Raw genomic sequence first — 18,816 nt, 5'->3', positions numbered from 1 at the left:
TTTCCTATGGCACATATGGTTGTAATCATTTGTTCCCACCTTGGGGATGGAATGTGGGACTTTGGCCAAGTGCCCCAGCTCCAGGGGCAAAAGGTGTGAGAGAAGGGGATTTCTGACGGGGTACTGTTCCTGAGGGGGGCATGCCACTACCCTTCTAGGTGGCTGGGATATAGGTTCATCTCTCAGAGCCCACATGTATGAAGTGAGGAGGTCCTGGGGCAAGAGAGTGTTGTTACCAATTTGATCTCAGGGATGTGCGTGTGTTCTCTGTTCTCTCAGATGTTCGCCCAGGATACTGTTACACAGCTCTGACCAACGGGCGCTGTTCTAACCAGCTGCCACAATCCATCACCAAGATGCAGTGCTGCTGTGACATGGGCAGATGCTGGTCTCCAGGCGTCACAGTTGCCCCAGAGATGTGCCCCATCAGAGCCACAGGTAAGATGACTTCCGGCCATCTTTAGGGTATCCAAACTCAACCCCACAAGCCCATGACCAATGTGCATAGTGCAGCTCTAGTGAGAACCCAGGTAAGTAAGATCCCAGGGACTCTCCCAGATAGTAAACAGGGAAGAAACGAGGTCCATAGAGTTACCATTATTTTCAGGTACTGCTTCTTACTTATTACCACAGAATTACCTTTTCAGGAAGTACTTGCTCTCTTTTATTCTCATGTGTTTCTCTGGGCTTGCCAGTCATCCTCAAAAGCTCAGATGCATAAAATTCAACTCTCTCACAGCCTTTCTGGTGAGATATTTTGAAGATTTATTTATTTATGCATACAAGAGCTGGGGTACAGGCCAGAGATGCGAGGGGTGAGAGGATTCACCAGACAGAGTGGGGAACAGAACAGGTAGACGGAATGAAATACACTGCTGAGGGGAGCAGCGGGCGAGACCGGAGAGGTCTGCCTTACCATGTGGGTTGCTCACTGGCCAGCCGGGGATCGAACTCATGCTGCAGAGGCTGTGGATTGCTTCATAGTGTGGTACTTAACCACTTGCGCCACCAGGGAGGCCCCATGGTGAGATATTTTGGATACACATTTCCTCCTTCCCTAATATTTAACATGCTGCTCTTCCTTGTTGCCAAGTCCTGTTGGTATTTTTTCTTCACGGCGTCTCTTTAATCTGCCATATTCCTTTTGTTTCCATGGGAAGATCATTTTCTGTAGTTCTGGACTTTGCAGTAGCCTCCTAACCAGTCCCCGTGACATCCACAGTGGCCACAAACATTTCCCAAAGTAAACTCATCTGAAGTTCAATTATAAAAAGTATGTCTGGGGAAAATGTTGAAAAAAAAGTCGAAAAAATTTTTCCAGGATAAAGTCAGCTCAGTATCCATTGGCTCATGCCACTCTATTTCTTGAAAATAAAATTTTACTACTTAACATAGTCCCCAAATCTGATCCTGGTTCATCTCTTTATAGTAGCTTTATTTTCTAGTTAAATTATACCCTGAATTTTCCTTGCACCCAGGCTGAACAGTGTTAAACTCAAATGTTCTTTTTTTTGGATGTAAAATCTTTTAATTTTTTTCAATTTTAAGATAACAAACAACCTAGTGGTTGCTATTTATTGTTTATATTTATTACACCATCCTTCATTTTTATACAATGAATGATTTCTCATGGAATGAAATTCCCACCACCAGTTCACTTGTGCACCATCACCATAGTCCCTTGTGCTCTTCCCTGTCCTGATCCTTCTCCCTTCTCCTTCCCTACAGAACGTCACTGGTCTGTGATTCCCTGTTGATTTTGATTTTTACTTTATTATAGTTATTTTTTTCAAATGTTCTTTTTTCCTAAAACTTCTCCCCTGTCAGTTCCTCACTCTACGCTCCCCATCACTCCCTTTTGCCTGCTATGTACCCTCTTCTCTGCTGAGGATCTGCTCAAATAGGACCTAATGTCCTCAGATACCTCACCTGGATATGCTGTTCTTCCTCAGCGCTCCAGTTCTGTACTATGGCTGTGGCACAAACCCCACCTGCTCTGCTCTGTGCCTGTGTGTATTCATGTATTGCGTTTTCACTAATTGAAACATATTATTAATAGATCTCATTCATCATTATAGTCCCATACTCCTTATGGCTTTGTTTTTTGTACACTCTCACAGCACTTATCAAAATCTTGCCCCTCAGAGGCATTCAGGTATCACGAGCAATTTATCAAGTGACACCTTTCCTACTGGCTCTAAGTAAAATCAAGGGTGGTAACTCCACCTCAATCTGATTCCCGGGAAGTATTTCAATCAGAGAACTTTAGATGAGAAAATCAAGACGAGAGTAGATAAATGCAGAGTTAATGAAATGCTTCGGAGGGTGCTGGTCACAGAATGTTAATTCCCACTATCATGGGTTAGAGACCTACTCACAGATGTTACTATGAGATGTTTGCTCATTGCTGAGAATCATATGTGTAGGTTAAAGAAGCAATAACATTTTTCAATATAGTTTACATATCACAATTCATATATTATGTTTGATTTACTTCTTGTCTGTAGCCTAAAAATATATCACTCTTCTTTCGCTCACTTAGGGGACTGTGTGGAAGCACATGAACTTCTACTAAGACATGGGGCATAGTAGAATGCCTGTGTTAATTCAGGAATATGCCTATGTTAATTTAGGGATAGCAGCAATAATGTGGGTTCCTTCCTGTGTGGAGGCTTGCACAGAGGATAGAGGACTAGTACAAGTTTAGGTACCAACAGGCCTACTTTGGGACACATGGAATAGCAGATTCGGTTACCCTGCACGGCTTTGCAGGAAACTGCTCTCCCAGGTATGCCACTGAAAGACGCATGACTCTGAAATAGACCCAGGGCAGAGCAGAATGCTAGAGCAAACTAGTTTGCAGGTAGGTATGTTTGTTTGCTTCCACGTTCCAATACCAGTGCTACAGAACTCTGACCTCTTAACTTATGGAGAGTGATTACATAGGAAGGATGATTTTTCAGATTAGTCAGCTTTTCACACTTTCAAAATGAATCTGTATCATCGCCAGGGAAAGTTGAGACAGGTAAAAGAGAGAGACATCACTTGAATAAAATTAGCCCCAAGTTGCTGATCCTGAATATTGAAGAGGCCACAGTAGTTATGAAGCTAAAGAAAGTAAGAGCACCCAGTGCCTCATCTGATACACTTTCCTAGGTAGGTTAAGACAAGTTTAATGGAGCATTTAAAGTAATGTAACCACCTAATTAGCAGAAATCCTGATAAGCTATTTCAGGATTTTATACAAATCCTGAAAGACCGAAAAAAGAAAGACTAATTTAGTGCTTGGAAGCAAAATGAGTCCCTTAATATAATTGCCATTCAATTAAATCCAACCCTGTTAATGAATTCCTCTTATATTCAATTTGCGGGACAGGCTTCAGAGTGGGAATTAGCCATGAGTTAGAGATGATCTTAGATTTCAAATACTGCACAGTCATAGTGGTAGAAATTTGGTGGGAAGAAAGGAAATACTGGATATGGCACATCCAGTTAGTAATTCTATAAGAAGGATCAGTGGTTTGACAAAAGGGATTGTAGTATCCCAATTCAGGAAAGTATGTAAAAAAGCATAAATCCTTTCCAGATGCCATCAAGTACTACAAAACCTCTGTGGGTTGAAATTCCAGATAAATCATAATTAAAATTCAGCAACAGAATTCTCTGAAAACATAAACTTAACCTGAGCTAGAAATGCAAATATGACTAAAGAAGTTGTGGTACTGGACCAGCAAATAACAACAAGGAACCTGATAGTTAGGTATCTTGAGTGACATGTAAATTGCCAGAATGCCCCTTGAGATGGAGATACATTACCTTATCTTATGTATCTATAAGATATTACTGTGTCTTAAAATAAGACAAGCTGTAGTTCACAAGGAAAAGAAATATATTAACCTAATTTCCATTCCTAAATGAAACTAATATAAGAAGTAGCTATGAAAGAATCCTTAGTATCAGTGATAATAAAATTATCAACATTCTGGCAAGAGAGAAAAAAAGAAGCTTAAAAATCACCTTTTACTTACAGATGGAAGTGATGACAAAATATGGTCATTTGTAGCAAACATGAAAATGAGTACTTAAGTAAATGTATCCCCGGAGACCTGGATACTATTTAAAGCCTTTTTGGAGGTCCAGAAAGAAAAGTGTCACTAATTTGACAATTTATTTCTGGATTTGTGAAAAGTAGAAATGAATTTGTGTAATCCTAAGGAAAGATTTCAGGCACTCAAGCCACAGCCCCAGGTATTCCTGTCTCCCCAAGGCTGTTTCCTCCTCACTTTGTTGTCTTTTATGAATACCCCTCAACGCTCTGTCTCTGTACTCCTTTTTCTTCACTTTCCACACTTTCCTTGGCTGAGTTTATTCTTCGCTGTGGCTTTTAATATCTCCTGCCTATCAGTAACCTTAAAACTTACATCTCCACCTCTCTTTTTATTTTTAGCTTTTTTTCTTTTTCTTTATATATTTTTTATATCATTGTTCATTTTTAAACAATGTTTGCTCCCCCCACTCCTGCACCAGGTGCAGTCTCCATAGAATTTCCTTCACCAATGCAGCAGTGCACCATCACCACAGTCTCCTGTGCACCTCCCCTCCTCCCTCTGATGACTCTCCCTCCTCCTCTCCTGTAGGATGTTTATTGAAACCCTATTTACAATAGGTAAAACCTGGAAACAACCCACATACCCAAAAATAGATGACTGGATCAAGAAGATGTGGTATATATACACAACGGAATACTATGCAGCAATCAAAAATGATAAACTCATGCCATTCACAGCAACATGGATGGAGCTAGAAGGATTCATGCTCAGTGAAATAAGTCAGAATGAAAAAGAAAAATATCAGATGGTTTCACTTATAGGAGGAATATATGGGAACCAAACAGACATCGGGGGAAAAAATAATAATAATACAAAATACAACAGAACAGAAACAGACAGTTATAAACCAATCTTCAAATTCTCTTAAACAACTTCTCTGTGACACCTCCAATTGGATGTCTGATGTCTCAAAACTCATATCTTCAAGATGGGCCTTGGCTTCTACCCACCTGACCTGCCTCTACTGCAGTGCTTCCCTCCTCAGTAAACAGCACCAACAACTACCCAGTCATTCTTCATATCCTGTTTCCTCCACTCTGACATTTACTCCTTCTCTACGGACTGGCCATTTATCTCTGAAATATGCTTTGAGTTTTTCCACTTCCAATCCCATCACTGTGCCCCTGTCCAACCATCATTCTTTGGCCCTTACCTTCTATATCAACTTTGCCTCCCTCCTGTGCATTCATCATAGTCAGCAAGGATGATCCAAAAATGTTCATCCACTCACAACCCAGCCGTGCTGAAATCCTTCAGTGGCTTCTCTTTGCATATAAAATAAAATCCAAGCTTTTTACTAAGCTCTTTAGAACCCTGTGGGATGGATCAGTAGGTGGGACTGGATGGAGAAAGTGGCATTTATTCTTCCTAGAAGTGAATTGTGTTGTGGGTAAAGACTCCCAGGTTGGGAGGGCAGGCGTTACACATTCTATGGAATTGATTTTGGGTCTTGAAAATGATTATTCCAAGCGTGGCTGCTGCTGTCGGTGTTAGGAATGGATATGATGTCAGTTGGCTTATTTCCTTTTCTCTGATTCACATATGTGCTTTGAAGATTAATTTTATTCAAGGATTTTTTTCAAATGTAAGGGTGACTTCCACGGACTTATGACACGTGTTATGTTGTGTTGTTTTTCCAGAGGATTTCAACAAGCTGTGCTCTGTCCCTATGGTAATTCCTGAGAGACCAGGATATCCTCCTCCACCCCTTGGGCCCATTCCTCCAGTTCACCCTGTTCCTCCCGGCTTTCCTCCCGGACCTCAAATTCCAGTCCCTCGACCACCAGTGGAGTATCTGTATCCATCTCGGGAACCACCAAGTAAGCATCCAGAGGTCATCTGTTTATTTTTTCGTTAAATGCTTACCAATTCGTCGCTTTTCAGTTTATGTAGTGTTGTGTACAAAGTTTCTCAATTTGCCTATTGTATAGAGAAAAAAGGGAATGTTCAGTCTCCAGAGATTAATGTTTTGTTATCAACCTTCTCAGCCAGTTGTGAAAAAGTTAAGGGAGAGATTTAAATCTGATTGGGGGGGGGGGGTGGGCATGAAATTATACTTTGGGTTGTATGCTATGCAAAGCAGTTTTTGCAAATAGTTAAATAACAATTACTCAGTGCCTTTGTTATTTTCCCAAACTGGAGGCGCGAGAGTGAAGCAGAAAGTGGTAAGGAAAAGCAGGCAGAGGAGCAGGCTCAGTGGGGCTGCAGCACACAGTGCAGGTGTGACCTCTATAGGCAGGAGTGGAAATACACTCTTGGTGACAGGCAACATTTGCTGCAAGAGCATACTCCTCTCTTTGTGATTCAGCATCTTGCCCCTAATTACCAGGCTGAGTGCCAATGAAAGAAGCCCTCATTATGAATAATTTTAATGAGGATTAATGTCATTCTTTTAGGGGTGCTGCCGGTCAACATTACTGGCACCGATTACTGCCAGTTGTTTCGCTATCTCTGTCAAAATGGACGCTGCATTCCAACTCCTGGGAGCTACCGGTGTGAGTGCAACCAGGGGTTCCAGCTGGACCTCCGTGGGGAGTGCATTGGTAAGTGATAGGTTTGATGAGCATCCAGAGACTATTGCATTTCTGTTCCATAACTATACTGGGTTACCAATGCTGCTCTAACAAAGCATCTCAAACTAAGCGAAACTAAGCGGCTTAGAATGACACAAATTTATTATCTTTTAGTTCTGTAGCTACAGTGAGAAATCCAACACATGTCTTACTGGACTAAAAATCAAAGTGTCAGCAGGGCTGTAATCCTTTTGGGGGCTCTCTGGAGGATCTACTTCTTTACTTTTTCCAGATTCTAGAGACTGACTGTGTTCCTTAGCTGAGGACCTCTTCCTCCATCCTCAAAGCTAACCGTGTGGTGTCCACTTCTCTCCCTCACTCTTCGGTCCTCTCTTCCAAGTGGGAGCACTTCTAAGGACCTCTATTATACTTTTGGGCCCACTGTACGATCCAGGAGACTCTCCTCCTTCTCAAAGTCCACATATTAGCAATCTTAATTCCATCTGCAGTCTTAGTTTTCCCCTTGTCATGTAGCATAGCCACAGGTTCTGGGGATTAGGACATGGCCACATGGAGCTCAGTCATTATTCTGCCTATGTAATTCTGCCTGTTATGACTTCAGAAAACCTAAATAAGGGTCCAGGAAAAAGACTAATTATAATAAAGTAAAAATCAAAACCAACAAGCAACTATAAACCAGAGATACACTATGGGGGTGGGGGTGGGGTAGAGAGAGGAGGGATTAGGGTCAAAATAAAAGGGGTGGGAATTGTATGGGGACTATAACCAAGATGAAAATGCATACATTGTGCAAAAATGAAAAATGATGTAAAAATATATAAAATAAAATACATTCATGTTATTGCTAGTAAATCCAACTTAATTCATTTAAACAGAAGCTTGTCCTTTAAGATAAAGCATTCAAAGTAACCCAGTTCTTCACATTTTGCTAATTAAAATGGATCAGCTACCAACTCTCTCTAGTGAGTCCTTAAAAACGAAAAGAGAAACTATGAGTTGTTGACAAGGCACTGAAGTCAGTGAAGAGAGGAACTATAACATGAGAGCAATCAGTGTGTTAGATTCTACAGAAACACCCACTGGCCATCTACTTAAAAAAAAAAAAAGTCCCCTTTTAGTTCTGTTACAAATTCCAATTCTGAATTCTGATTCAAACAGGTATCAGTAGTCCTTGATTTCTTGTGCTATTTATATTTAGTTCCTTGGTGGTATGCAAGTCCCTCCTAGCAGCACCTTAGGAAAGCAGCATTCAATCCTTCGAGATCAGCTAGAGCTGGGGAGAGAAGGGAGCATCCCACTTGGCCACACATAAGGAATAGAAAATGTTTATTAACTTTGGCTGTTGAGTTGCTGCATGTTCAGCAATTTTCTCTGAAAGCGAACACAGGAAGATAATATACTTTAACTGCTCGACCTGTCTTCAAAGTGGCTGGTGACATGGTGTATTGCAGTGGAAGGAAAAAAGATCCTTTCTTTATGCTACTTATTTCTTAAGCGGAAACTGCTTTAACATGTAAAGGAAACCAATAAAATGGCCTCTGAGTTATGAGTTATGGCTATCTGATTTCTTACTAAAATATACTCTATTTTGCAGATGTTGATGAATGTGAGAAAAACCCTTGTGTTGGTGGAGACTGTGTTAATAACCAGGGCTCATACATCTGTCAGTGCCGGACTGGCTACCAGAGCACCCTCACCCGCACCGAGTGTAGAGGTATGGTCCAGTTTGGAATGGGGGAGCTGGTAGGCTTTGCGAGGGGTTTCCTTCAAAGCAGTTCAATGGAGCTTAAATAGCCATTGCTAGTAGAGGCTAATACAATCCTGTTGCTTTTTGGATTTAGTTCCTGGTACTGTCACTCTGAAGAACAGTGTCATAAAATCTGTGAAATATTCAAACTATTTTAAAAGATACTTCTGTGCCTGTGGGAATCTTATTTTCACAATGCTTTGTCCTGTTAATATTTCATGGGAGAGCTCGGGAATGGGGTTGTCCTTGGTTGACACAACCTGAGGCAAGTTTCAATTAGAATTGTATGCAATTAGTTTCTTAATGAAAAAGACTAAAGGATAAGGAAGTGGCCTGTAAGTCCTGCTACCTGTTAGAAGGTCAGCAGCAACATCACTTGGGAGCTGTTTGGGAATGCAAAATCTCAGCTCCCACCTCAGACCTACTGAATTTGAATCAGTATCTTAACAAGATCCCTGCTGACCCCTATGCACTTTAAAGTTTGAGAAACACTGCTCTACGTGCATGTGTGTGTGCAAAAATATCCCTTCAGTTTTATTAATTAATGTATTCTGCAACCTGAAATGCCTGTTTTTGAATAATTAAGTTTCTGGGAATGAAATAAGTAAGATGTACTGGTTCACTCTTATTATAGGTAAATAAATAAAATAGAGGTACCCAAGGGCCTCCCTGCTGGCAGAGGGTTAAAGTCTCAGAGCTATCAAGCTGTTGTCAGCTACTGCAGCATGAATTTGATCCCTGGGCAGGGAGCTACCCACATGGCACAGCAGACCTCTCCAGTCTCGTCCTGTGCTCCCCTCAGCGGTGTATTTCGGTAGATCCATCTGTTCTGTTCCCCACTCTGTCTCTGGTGAATCCTCTCACTCTCACACCTCTGGCCTATACCCCAGTTCTTGTATACATAAATAAATAAAAATAAATCTTAAAATAAATAGATGTACTCAAATATCCATGTCTGTCTCTACAGAAGCAAGTGACCCTGTTCAAATTAAATACAAGAAAAGAGAGGAAGGTTTATATCACTTAAAAAGTTAGCAGCCACTAGTCAGTTAATGTTACATGCCTCCTTTGACAAAAGCTCTGCTAATTGAAGACATACAGAAGCTTTTGTTTTTATTAGTGACTAGTTTTAAAATCTTTACAAACTTCTTGCTATCAGTGTGTTTTAGCATACTACTTACAAAGGACAATTCTGAGCAGAAACACAGAGCACAGAATTTCAGCCAGCTAATATTTCTGTTAGCAGTCCAGTTATGGAATTATAAATATGGATAGTTTGAATATTTAACTGAGTTTAGAACTTTATATTATAACTGTTATTTCAAATAATTAGCATGTACCGGCAGCGGGCATCTTGCAATGGTAGAAAATAAAGTCAAACCAATGTCTAGAAGACTGCATTATTTAATAAGTGAATAAAAAAAGCATTGAGAGCACACAGCTGAGCAAGGACCAGCCAGTGGAGATGCATGTTGCTGTCAGCAGGCTGAGAATTTACTAGAGAATGAGGATTACCTAAAACCTTAAATACTGTCTTCTTTAAGAGCCAGTGCTAAGCTTATCCCAAGCATAAGAAGTTGATGACGTGTTCACATTTGGGGGCAGATGATTACAAAATGGCTGTGTACTTACTGAGGAGAAGTACATGAGGGACTGAAGAGAAAGGGACAAAACAGACAGACAGAAACACAGGAGAACGCTGCATGACAAGCTTTTAATTTATCTTGCAAGGTACTGGGCATCCTGGCAATGTTTAGAAATGAGTGGGGAGAGAAAATACCGAACTCTTATCCTGTTTGTTTTATCCTGGGGTCCCAAAGTTTATAGACATTAAAAAAAAAGGTCTGCAGAAGAATGTGCAGCTTTTACCATATTTTGCAATGTGGAACAAGGCAGATTTTAGTGAGTATTAAGAAATAAATGAGAGAAAAATATTGTGGCTTGTTGGCAAAAAGATCAGACAAGAGAAAAGCCCACACTGCCTCAGCTAGTCCAGTGACTTGTGTGCAAACCACTGGATCTGCCCAGAAAGAAAGTGCAGCTGACGGCCAACCGCAAGACACCGTGCAGTCACGGGGCAGGCAGAGAAGCTCATCTGCCAGGAGTTCACATTCTTGTTGTCCAGAGGATGTTTGGGGCACTGATCCTCAGGCAAATAGGGCCTCAACTCTGCATAGACAGCCTGCTCTGCTCCAACACTACACAGTTCCCCAGACTCCATATTCTGGGGAATAAGTCCTGGCAAAGTTTGCATGCTGTGTAGACAACACAGTTTGTGTTCATCCTCTTTGATGTTCATCCAGTTATATAGCCTAGGACAGAGAATCCAGGGTACCACGTGGTCTACTTTGGAGTAATTATCTTTCACTGAGAGATCAAATATAGGTTATTAAATTGTTGTTATTTTTAATGACAACTAAAAAAATCAAACTCTGTGTTGACTTTGGCATTAAAGTAAACACAATTGAAAAAAGGAAACATGTCCCACAGTACCAAGATTTTGTTTGGTAGAATTCTCATAAAGTTATAAAATAGACTAAGAATGTATAAACAAAACTACACTTGGACCAGAACCACCATAAGAAGGTAGACATTTCAAAGTCTCATGATTGATGATTTTCAGATCATAGTAAGTTATTTGTTTAAAATAGGTTTCTCTTGTGTTCTGATAGAGGTATAAGATCAGCCTTTCTTTTCATATGGTAAAAGATGCCAATTAAAATTCAATACATGTATAGATATACACTGACTCATTAAATTATTAGGAAAATGGTGAAAAAGAATCAGTTTTATTTACAGGGTTGAGAGTTAAAGAGCCTTAATAGAAATTAGAGTTAGACTGAATGCTATTAGGTTGATACTTTTTTCCTGCCAGTTCCTTCAAACTCTGTATCAGTTATCTAAACTAACACAATATTTGTTACCAAGTTTATGTTGAAGAATACTGTGTAGTAATTAAAACCCTAGACTAAAGGTCATGAATTTGGTGATGGGGGAAAGAGAAATAAAATAATTTAAAATCTCCTAAATAAAGTTATTTTTCCATTCTAACTTTGATTTTAGACATCGATGAATGTTTGCAGAATGGCCGGATCTGCAACAACGGACGTTGCATCAACACAGATGGCAGTTTTCATTGTGTGTGCAATGCAGGCTTTCATGTTACACGAGACGGGAAGAACTGTGAAGGTAGGAGCAGTATAATCAGAAGGACAGCACAGAGATGTTTCCCTCCTTCCGCTGCAGTTTCAATACGAGAAGTCTTCAATAAGACTAAGCCAAACATTGAGGGAGAGGTCAAATTATCACACATACTTCATGTATTATCATCTGGGGGGCAAGCCTAATTTTCAAAAATATTTATGCTTTTAATTCACACTTGTGTGAGTCAAATAATATTTAAAATATCTGAAGGGAGTTTGCCATTTAAAGATCCCTTGTGATGGTGAACTTTTGTAGTATAAGTTATCACTTCCTAATTTTATACAATCAGAATTTGCATATTTACTTTCACAGGACACACCTAATCCCATATAATCTTCAGTCATTTATAATCTTTTTGTTTAAAGTGCCTACCCAGTGATAAATACTACTGAGTACCTTATAATGTAAAATTGGTTTGAAAGAAGCATTGGCTATGGAAAGCCAGCCTTTTTCATGGCCTTTTGAATTAATTGCCACATTTTGAATTGGATTGTTTCATTTTGTCTTTTTTTCCTGCCATTTTTTTCCTGAGTAGAAATTATGACAATTATTGATGAGTTTCCACCTCTTTAGAATGTTAGCAAAAAAAAATGAAGAATGCTTCTTATCATCTTTCCCAACATCTTTGGGAAAGCTCCCAAGAATCTATTCATACATTAAAAGAATTTCAAAATTGTTCTTAGAAACAATTTTGGCAGAATATTATCTCTGTGATTCAATTTAAAGACATAATGCCAAAATTCTCAGTTGGGACAGAATCCTATTTAAAAAAAAAAGAAAAAGAAAAAGATCACAAATTACTTTGGTCTGACTGAAACCTGTAAGTGAAAACACACCATGTCTAGAAGAGCAGGGCCTCTCAAGAGAGTTGTAATATTAAATGAAAAAGCATATTGATGAATTTAAAGAAATATCCCCATGAGCAAGAGATCTTAAAGTCTAGTGGGCATGAATATAATCCATAGCAGAATCTTGCATTTTAAAAAACCCTATTTTTCATATCCTTTTTTAAACTTGTTTCAAACCACAAGTTTTCCTCTGATTTTCATGTTTTAAAGACTTAGGAAGTAGCCTAACTACATTTCAGATTTCCCCATTTTTAATTTTTATTTTGTTTTCATTTTCAGAGTATTGGAAGTAATATAGATCTGTGAACTAAATATAATCATTACACACTTACGCATACTTTTTAGTGTGTAATTGCTCTTCCTAAAAGAGGTCAGGGTAGCTTCTATTGAGTCAAATTTCAATTTACATGCATATGTATGGATTTTATATACATATAATTATATATATGAATTTCATGTATGGTCATATATACATATATATCTGCACACACATGCACACACATATATATGTTTGTGTATACACATATTTGTCATCTATGTCATATACACAATGTATGTCATCAAATAAATTTAGCTCGGAGTTTGCATGCACATGTCAAAAATGGAAAACTCGAGATACATATTTCATAAGGCCCCACTTCTCTTTGAAGGCTCTAACTTGGTTGAAAATTAGCCTTATGCTATAAAAACATAAATGAAAGAAATGTGAAAAAATTGAACTATTTCCATTGAGTCTGGCTTCCCTTATAGATTATTCTTCTGGCCGTAAGAAAAATGTGTCTTTTGTATTTTTCAGATATGGATGAATGCAGCATAAGGAACATGTGCCTTAATGGAATGTGTATCAATGAAGATGGCAGTTTTAAATGCATTTGCAAACCTGGATTCCAGCTGGCATCAGATGGGCGTTATTGCAAAGGTTTGTGCTGTAAACTCTAAATCCTATTTTTCATCTTCCTTTTCTCCTCTTACCACTGCTCAGAAGTACCACCTTTCCTTGTTGATCCCTATTGGAAGAACCCCTGATTCTGGCTTAGGAAACCTAACTAAAACTTAAGTCATCCAGAGAGCTATAGTTTGTGCCAAGAAGGCTGTTATTATTTCAGAAAAGGTGTTTGGGGTCTTTTCAAAGGAACCCAAAAGGCTACATAGCAAGTGAATGAGAAGTTGAACTGCATCTTTTTAAATAAGCTTAACTCACAACTGTACAGCTTTTACTTGCTGTACAAGTAAAAAAGAAAGGGGAAGGGCATGATTGCTGAATATTTGGAATTAGGCTTCCAAACAAAATAACAGAAGAAAGTCTGAAAGACCCTCTGTGAGCAGACCTTTGGAGAGAACACTGGTGACTCTCACCTATCCACAGAGCATGCTAAGATTCACTGTGGGGCCCAAAGGCTTCTGTTAACCCAGGCTGCAGCCCCCTAGCATTAAGTATGGCCAACAGGTTGATGGAAACATCTCAGAAGACATTATGAGCTCATCAATGAAACTAGAGTTTGCTAACCATTTACAACCAGTGAATTTCTCATCAATAGATGAACTGTTGTTCCATTTGTTCAAAAGTGCTTACTGATTAGAAGGATTTGTTTAGACTTTAGCATTCTGGCTTAAGAATCAGAGCTAGAGGAAAGAGAGAATGTTCCATATTTTTACCTGAGTCTTCTTTTCCCTGGTGTGTCAGGAGCATGGAATACACACACTGTAATAAGAATAAAGGAAGGAGAAAAGAAGAAAAGCAATCCCATGAATGAATTTCTTCTTTTCCATGAATTGCCTCTTAACATCACGGGGCAAGATTTTCTCTTAGCACTGAGGACTTAGTTCTGAGCCCACAAAGATGTCACTGTTCAATACTGAATAAACAATGCCAACTTGACCTCTCCAGTTAACTAATCTGGACAGTATTGCCTCCCTGATCACTCCCTGAAAGTCGAAGCTGCTCCCTGAGCAGTGCCCTCTGAATCTGTTACATCTCCGTCCCCAATTCCAAATAGCTTTAATGTTCCTCTTCAGGCTGTAGTCACCACTATTTTACTGTAGATCTCAACTTGAACAGAAAGATGACCTGAATAACTGAATCAATTTGAGTTCACATATTTAAATATAACTGCTGTTTTAAAATACAATCTGTACACGGAATCTTGGACCATCTCAACAAATTTTGTGCCAAACAACACAGGCTAAGTAAAACGCAGAGGTGTTTCGGTTTCAATTTGCCTTTTTAAGGTCAGGAAAAAAAGGAAATAGTCATATACACTGGTTCTGTATTATAAAAGGAGTTAAAAATGTCTTCCTTCAGGTGTTAACACATTTTCTAAAACATAACTTTGGTACCTTTTCTTCTTCCCCTGAGAAGGTAGGGCAAAAATCGCTGCTATTATTAGTATGTGTCCAATAAAGTCTTTTACCTGACTTCCCTAAGTCTACATATATGATACTGTACAATATTTGTTATGCTTAAGAAGGATTTTTTCATTGCTGGAGCCCTTTGGCCGCAGTGTTCTTGTTGATTAGGCATTAAAATCATCTATATTCGTTTGCAATTCCTTTTCTATGTTGTTCCATTAAGGCGTTAGCTTTATGCTGATTGTTTCAGTGAGTTAAGGCAAGGGTGATGCATGGAGAGCCCCAGTTAAAAGAAAGAAGTCAAAAGAAAAGGTTCCCTGGCTTATTTCACTGAGACAGAAAGAAAAAGAAAAATGCCGGATGGTCTCACTCATAGCAGGAATCTAGAAAACCTAAATAAGGGACCAGGAGAAAGAATAACTATAAGAAAGAATAAATCAAAATCAACAAACAACTATGAACCAGAGACACACTATGGGGAAAAACAAAGGGGGTTGCAATTGTATGGGGAATATAAAAATAAAATATAAAATAAAATAAAATAAAATAGAAAAGGTTCCCTGCTCAAGTAAAGGATGTAGGTCATTTTCCTGCTAGATTTTTTCCACGTGAAACATTACACAAGATCCTTCCTCTTTAGCCTTCACTTTATTTCTTCCTCCAGTTCTATTCTTGCCTTTGTGATTCTTATTTTTTGATAAAAACATAGCTTGGGAGATTATTATTGACATGGATATCTATGAAAAGGAAATAAACTCAGATATTTATCTCAACTTTAGTTACTCTTCTCTCAAAGGAAAATGGCAATACATTCCATTGAGTTGTAGCAAGTTTATACAAGTGTTGTATCAGAATTGTAAGCATATTATGGCTTTAGATAAAAGTGCTTTTCCTTACCACAGATATTAATGAGTGTGAAACCCCTGGGATCTGCATGAATGGGCGCTGCGTCAACACTGATGGCTCCTACCGATGCGAATGCTTTCCCGGACTGGCCGTGGGGCTGGACGGACGCGTGTGTGTTGGTAAGTTAAGACCACAGCTGGATGTGTGCAAGAGGCCCACTCTCTGTCAATCAGAAAAGCCCACCAATATCAAATTCTCCCACTGTGGAGGTGTAATGTCATTAATATCTGCTGAACAACAAAACCAACTGAGTCAGTTCTCTTCTCTTCCTTCATAGATTGGATATTCATTTTAAGGAATGGAAAAATGAGCAGCGAGAAATGAAAAATAAGGGGATTCCTACCCCTCCTTCCCCCCTTCTCTGTAATTATGTAGTTGTCCTTCATTTTCTCCAACCTTCTTCTGTTAGTTGTTTTTGAAATTGGCCAGTATAGGCTCCTTATCACATGGTGAATTTTTATAAGGAATTAAATATCCAAAGGAAAGTATAGAAAATAAAGATGGATGTGGATAATCAAGCAACTTCGGCAATAGTCGTTTGATGTGGCTTTATAGGAAGTTTGAGGTTTGTTGTGAAATAGACACAAATTTTATCCAAGTTATTTTTAAGAAAAGTAATCCATAAACCCTTTGAATTAGAAAAGGATTGGGCACAGCTGGAAACACCCTCCCTGGTGGTAAAATACTGCCTAGTTGACCAGCATCTACAGATTTACATAATGAACCTTTTACAGATTAAATTTGGGCCTTTTTGAAAGTATATCTAATTCAGACATTCAATAATTGCATGTTTATGTTGAGGTAGGTCACATTTCTAATAAAGACCTTATTTATCAGGGTGTCAGAGTCAACAGTCATCCATCATTCATTCAGCATTTATTAAGTGCCTGCTCTGTCCAGGCCTGGGGAAGACAAAGATAAATGATACATAATCCCGGCACTTAAGGGCCTCACAGTTGACCATTATAGTTTCTAGGAAACTAGAAGAGCCAGGCAGGCTGTTGGTTTCCAGTGTTTGGAAGGTGAAGGTGACTTGTTGTGTTTTTAACTTGTTTCTATTGAGCCCTCCAAGCAGAGGCATTCTCTGTGACTTATAGAAAGAGGGACGTGGATAAATAAAGCTAGTCTCAACTTTGACCTGGAGGGTTCTATCTGTTTGAAGTGACAGTGTGATGACACATGCCTCTTTCTGTTTAGACACACACATGCGGAGCACATGCTATGGTGGATACAAGAGAGGCCAGTGTGTGAAACCCTTGTTTGGTGCTGTGACTAAATCTGAATGCTGTTGCGCCAGCACTGAGTATGCGTTTGGGGAACCTTGCCAGCCGTGTCCTGCACAGAACTCAGGTATGTGGCTCATGGAGATACCCTTGTAATGCCCGGCTTCTGCGGCCATCTGCAGTCTTTGCATTTGTGGAAGTCACAGGGAAGGATTACGTTATGTTCTCCAGGTACATCATGTACCTTCCCAGGGTTTTGGCAGGGGCTAGGCAGGGTCTGATTACACATTACTCACCCCATCCTAACAATCATTTGGAAGAGGCACCAAATCCATGCCTCCCATCTAAACTCCTCCTGCTCGGTAATATTCATGCTCTTTGGAAGACATGCAACTTGCCTTGTTTGCTAAAGTAGTTCCACAGTGTTTGCATTTTGCAGGAACTATTATAAAAGCATACTTTTACATGGTGTAAAAGTAAATAATTTTCAGATTACCCGAATATTTACAACTTGTTTCCAAAAGGCCATTTGGAATTTTGTTCACATCCCTCATGTTGATTTAGGTGTGCTTTTCCTAAATGATTTTATTCAACCCTAGGGAAAAAGCATTTTTCTCAATTTGAAGTGACAGGGCATGGTGAAAAGAAAGCTGGTCAGTGAGTCAGAATTCTGCTCTCTAACCACAGGCAGGCAAATTACTTAATTGGGGGATTTAGTTCTTTGTGGATTTTTATTTAGGAATTTTCTCACCTATTTTCAAAAGAATTTGAGATGGCTTACATTAGTAAACATATTTGTAATGTAGAATAATATGGGAAAGGGATCCTTAGTTTTCTCATCTACAAAGTAAGTTGTCTTGGGTCATCCAGAAGATCCTCTCTAGTTGTAAATTATTTCTATTTGTGAAGCAAAAATAATTTATTGAAATTAAAGCAATAGGCTGAAAACATTTGCCCATAATTTTACAGCAGCCTGACAGTTGATTTCTAATGTCTTAAAATAGAGTTAGACCTAATATTGAAAGCATGTAGCTCTGCTTGGTTATACATCTAAGATCCAATTAGTTCATTTCTGGCCCAGATGTACTTAATTAAAGATTAACTCACAGTTTTTTTAACATTTGTCATTTTTAAAATGGTAACATTTGAAATGATAGAGTTAGAAATTAAAACATGTTATGAAATGTTAGAAAAAGTTAAATGGAAGAATTGAAAAGAAATGGAGGAAGGCCAGTTAAGAAAGATAACTGATTCTGTGGTACTCAGCTATTAAGAAAGATGAAGTAGTGCCTTCTGGGAAAATATGGATGAAACTTGAGGTGATTGTTCTGAGTGAAAGAAGCCAAAAAGTAAGAGACAGTTGTACCCATGCTGGCCCTTTGATGCAGGAGGAGTGAAACGTGCACATGTTGAGTATAAAGGCGTACTCTCACAATTATATAGTCTTGTAAAAGAAAGACAAGTCAGTAAAATTTGCTTTAAAAAAAGAAAGCTTTATTCTGGCTGCTTATGTTACCCATTGGATAATATACAAATTATTATTTTATATGTTATTACCAATCAGTTAAATACATATTTATATACTTTAATTACATAGTGTACAAGTATAATTTTATCCAACAAAGATACTGGCTTCTAACTTTATTGTTCTCTATTATTAATATCATCCTTTTGTATGTTACTTTGACATTTCAATATACTTTTCTTATATATAAGTACTTGGAATTTACATGATAGATGAATATCATGAAAACCCAGTATGTAAGAGGATACAGGTGATTCTTAGCATAGTGAATGAATGAAAGACTCAAAACTTAGAATCCAGGGGCCTGGATGCATATAGTTCTTTGTTTTCACATGTCCTCTGGACTAAATACATCTTCAAAGAATTCTTAT

At 38.7% G+C, this 18,816-nt stretch overlaps 1 protein-coding gene across 1 annotated transcript in view; it reads left to right on the top strand.

Moving 5' to 3' along the window:
* FBN1 (fibrillin 1) overlaps positions 1–18,816 on the top strand; it is a gene marked incomplete at its 5' end in the record, with an annotated part of 233,753 nt that overhangs the window by 130,845 nt on the left and 84,092 nt on the right. The window contains 8 exons of the mRNA XM_084240531.1: positions 280–438; positions 5,750–5,929; positions 6,506–6,652; positions 8,238–8,357; positions 11,454–11,579; positions 13,239–13,361; positions 15,694–15,816; positions 16,895–17,047. Coding sequence (XP_084096657.1) covers positions 280–438; positions 5,750–5,929; positions 6,506–6,652; positions 8,238–8,357; positions 11,454–11,579; positions 13,239–13,361; positions 15,694–15,816; positions 16,895–17,047 — 1,131 coding nt within the window. The remainder of the gene's footprint in view (positions 1–279; positions 439–5,749; positions 5,930–6,505; positions 6,653–8,237; positions 8,358–11,453; positions 11,580–13,238; positions 13,362–15,693; positions 15,817–16,894; positions 17,048–18,816) is intronic.

The sequence above is a fragment of the Talpa europaea genome (assembly GCF_964194135.1).
Source record: "Talpa europaea genome assembly, chromosome: 8".
In the NCBI taxonomy this organism is placed as follows: Eukaryota; Metazoa; Chordata; class Mammalia; order Eulipotyphla; family Talpidae; genus Talpa; species Talpa europaea.
Note: the sequence above shows the minus strand (reverse complement) of the source record. Positions and strands in the feature narration are given on the sequence as shown.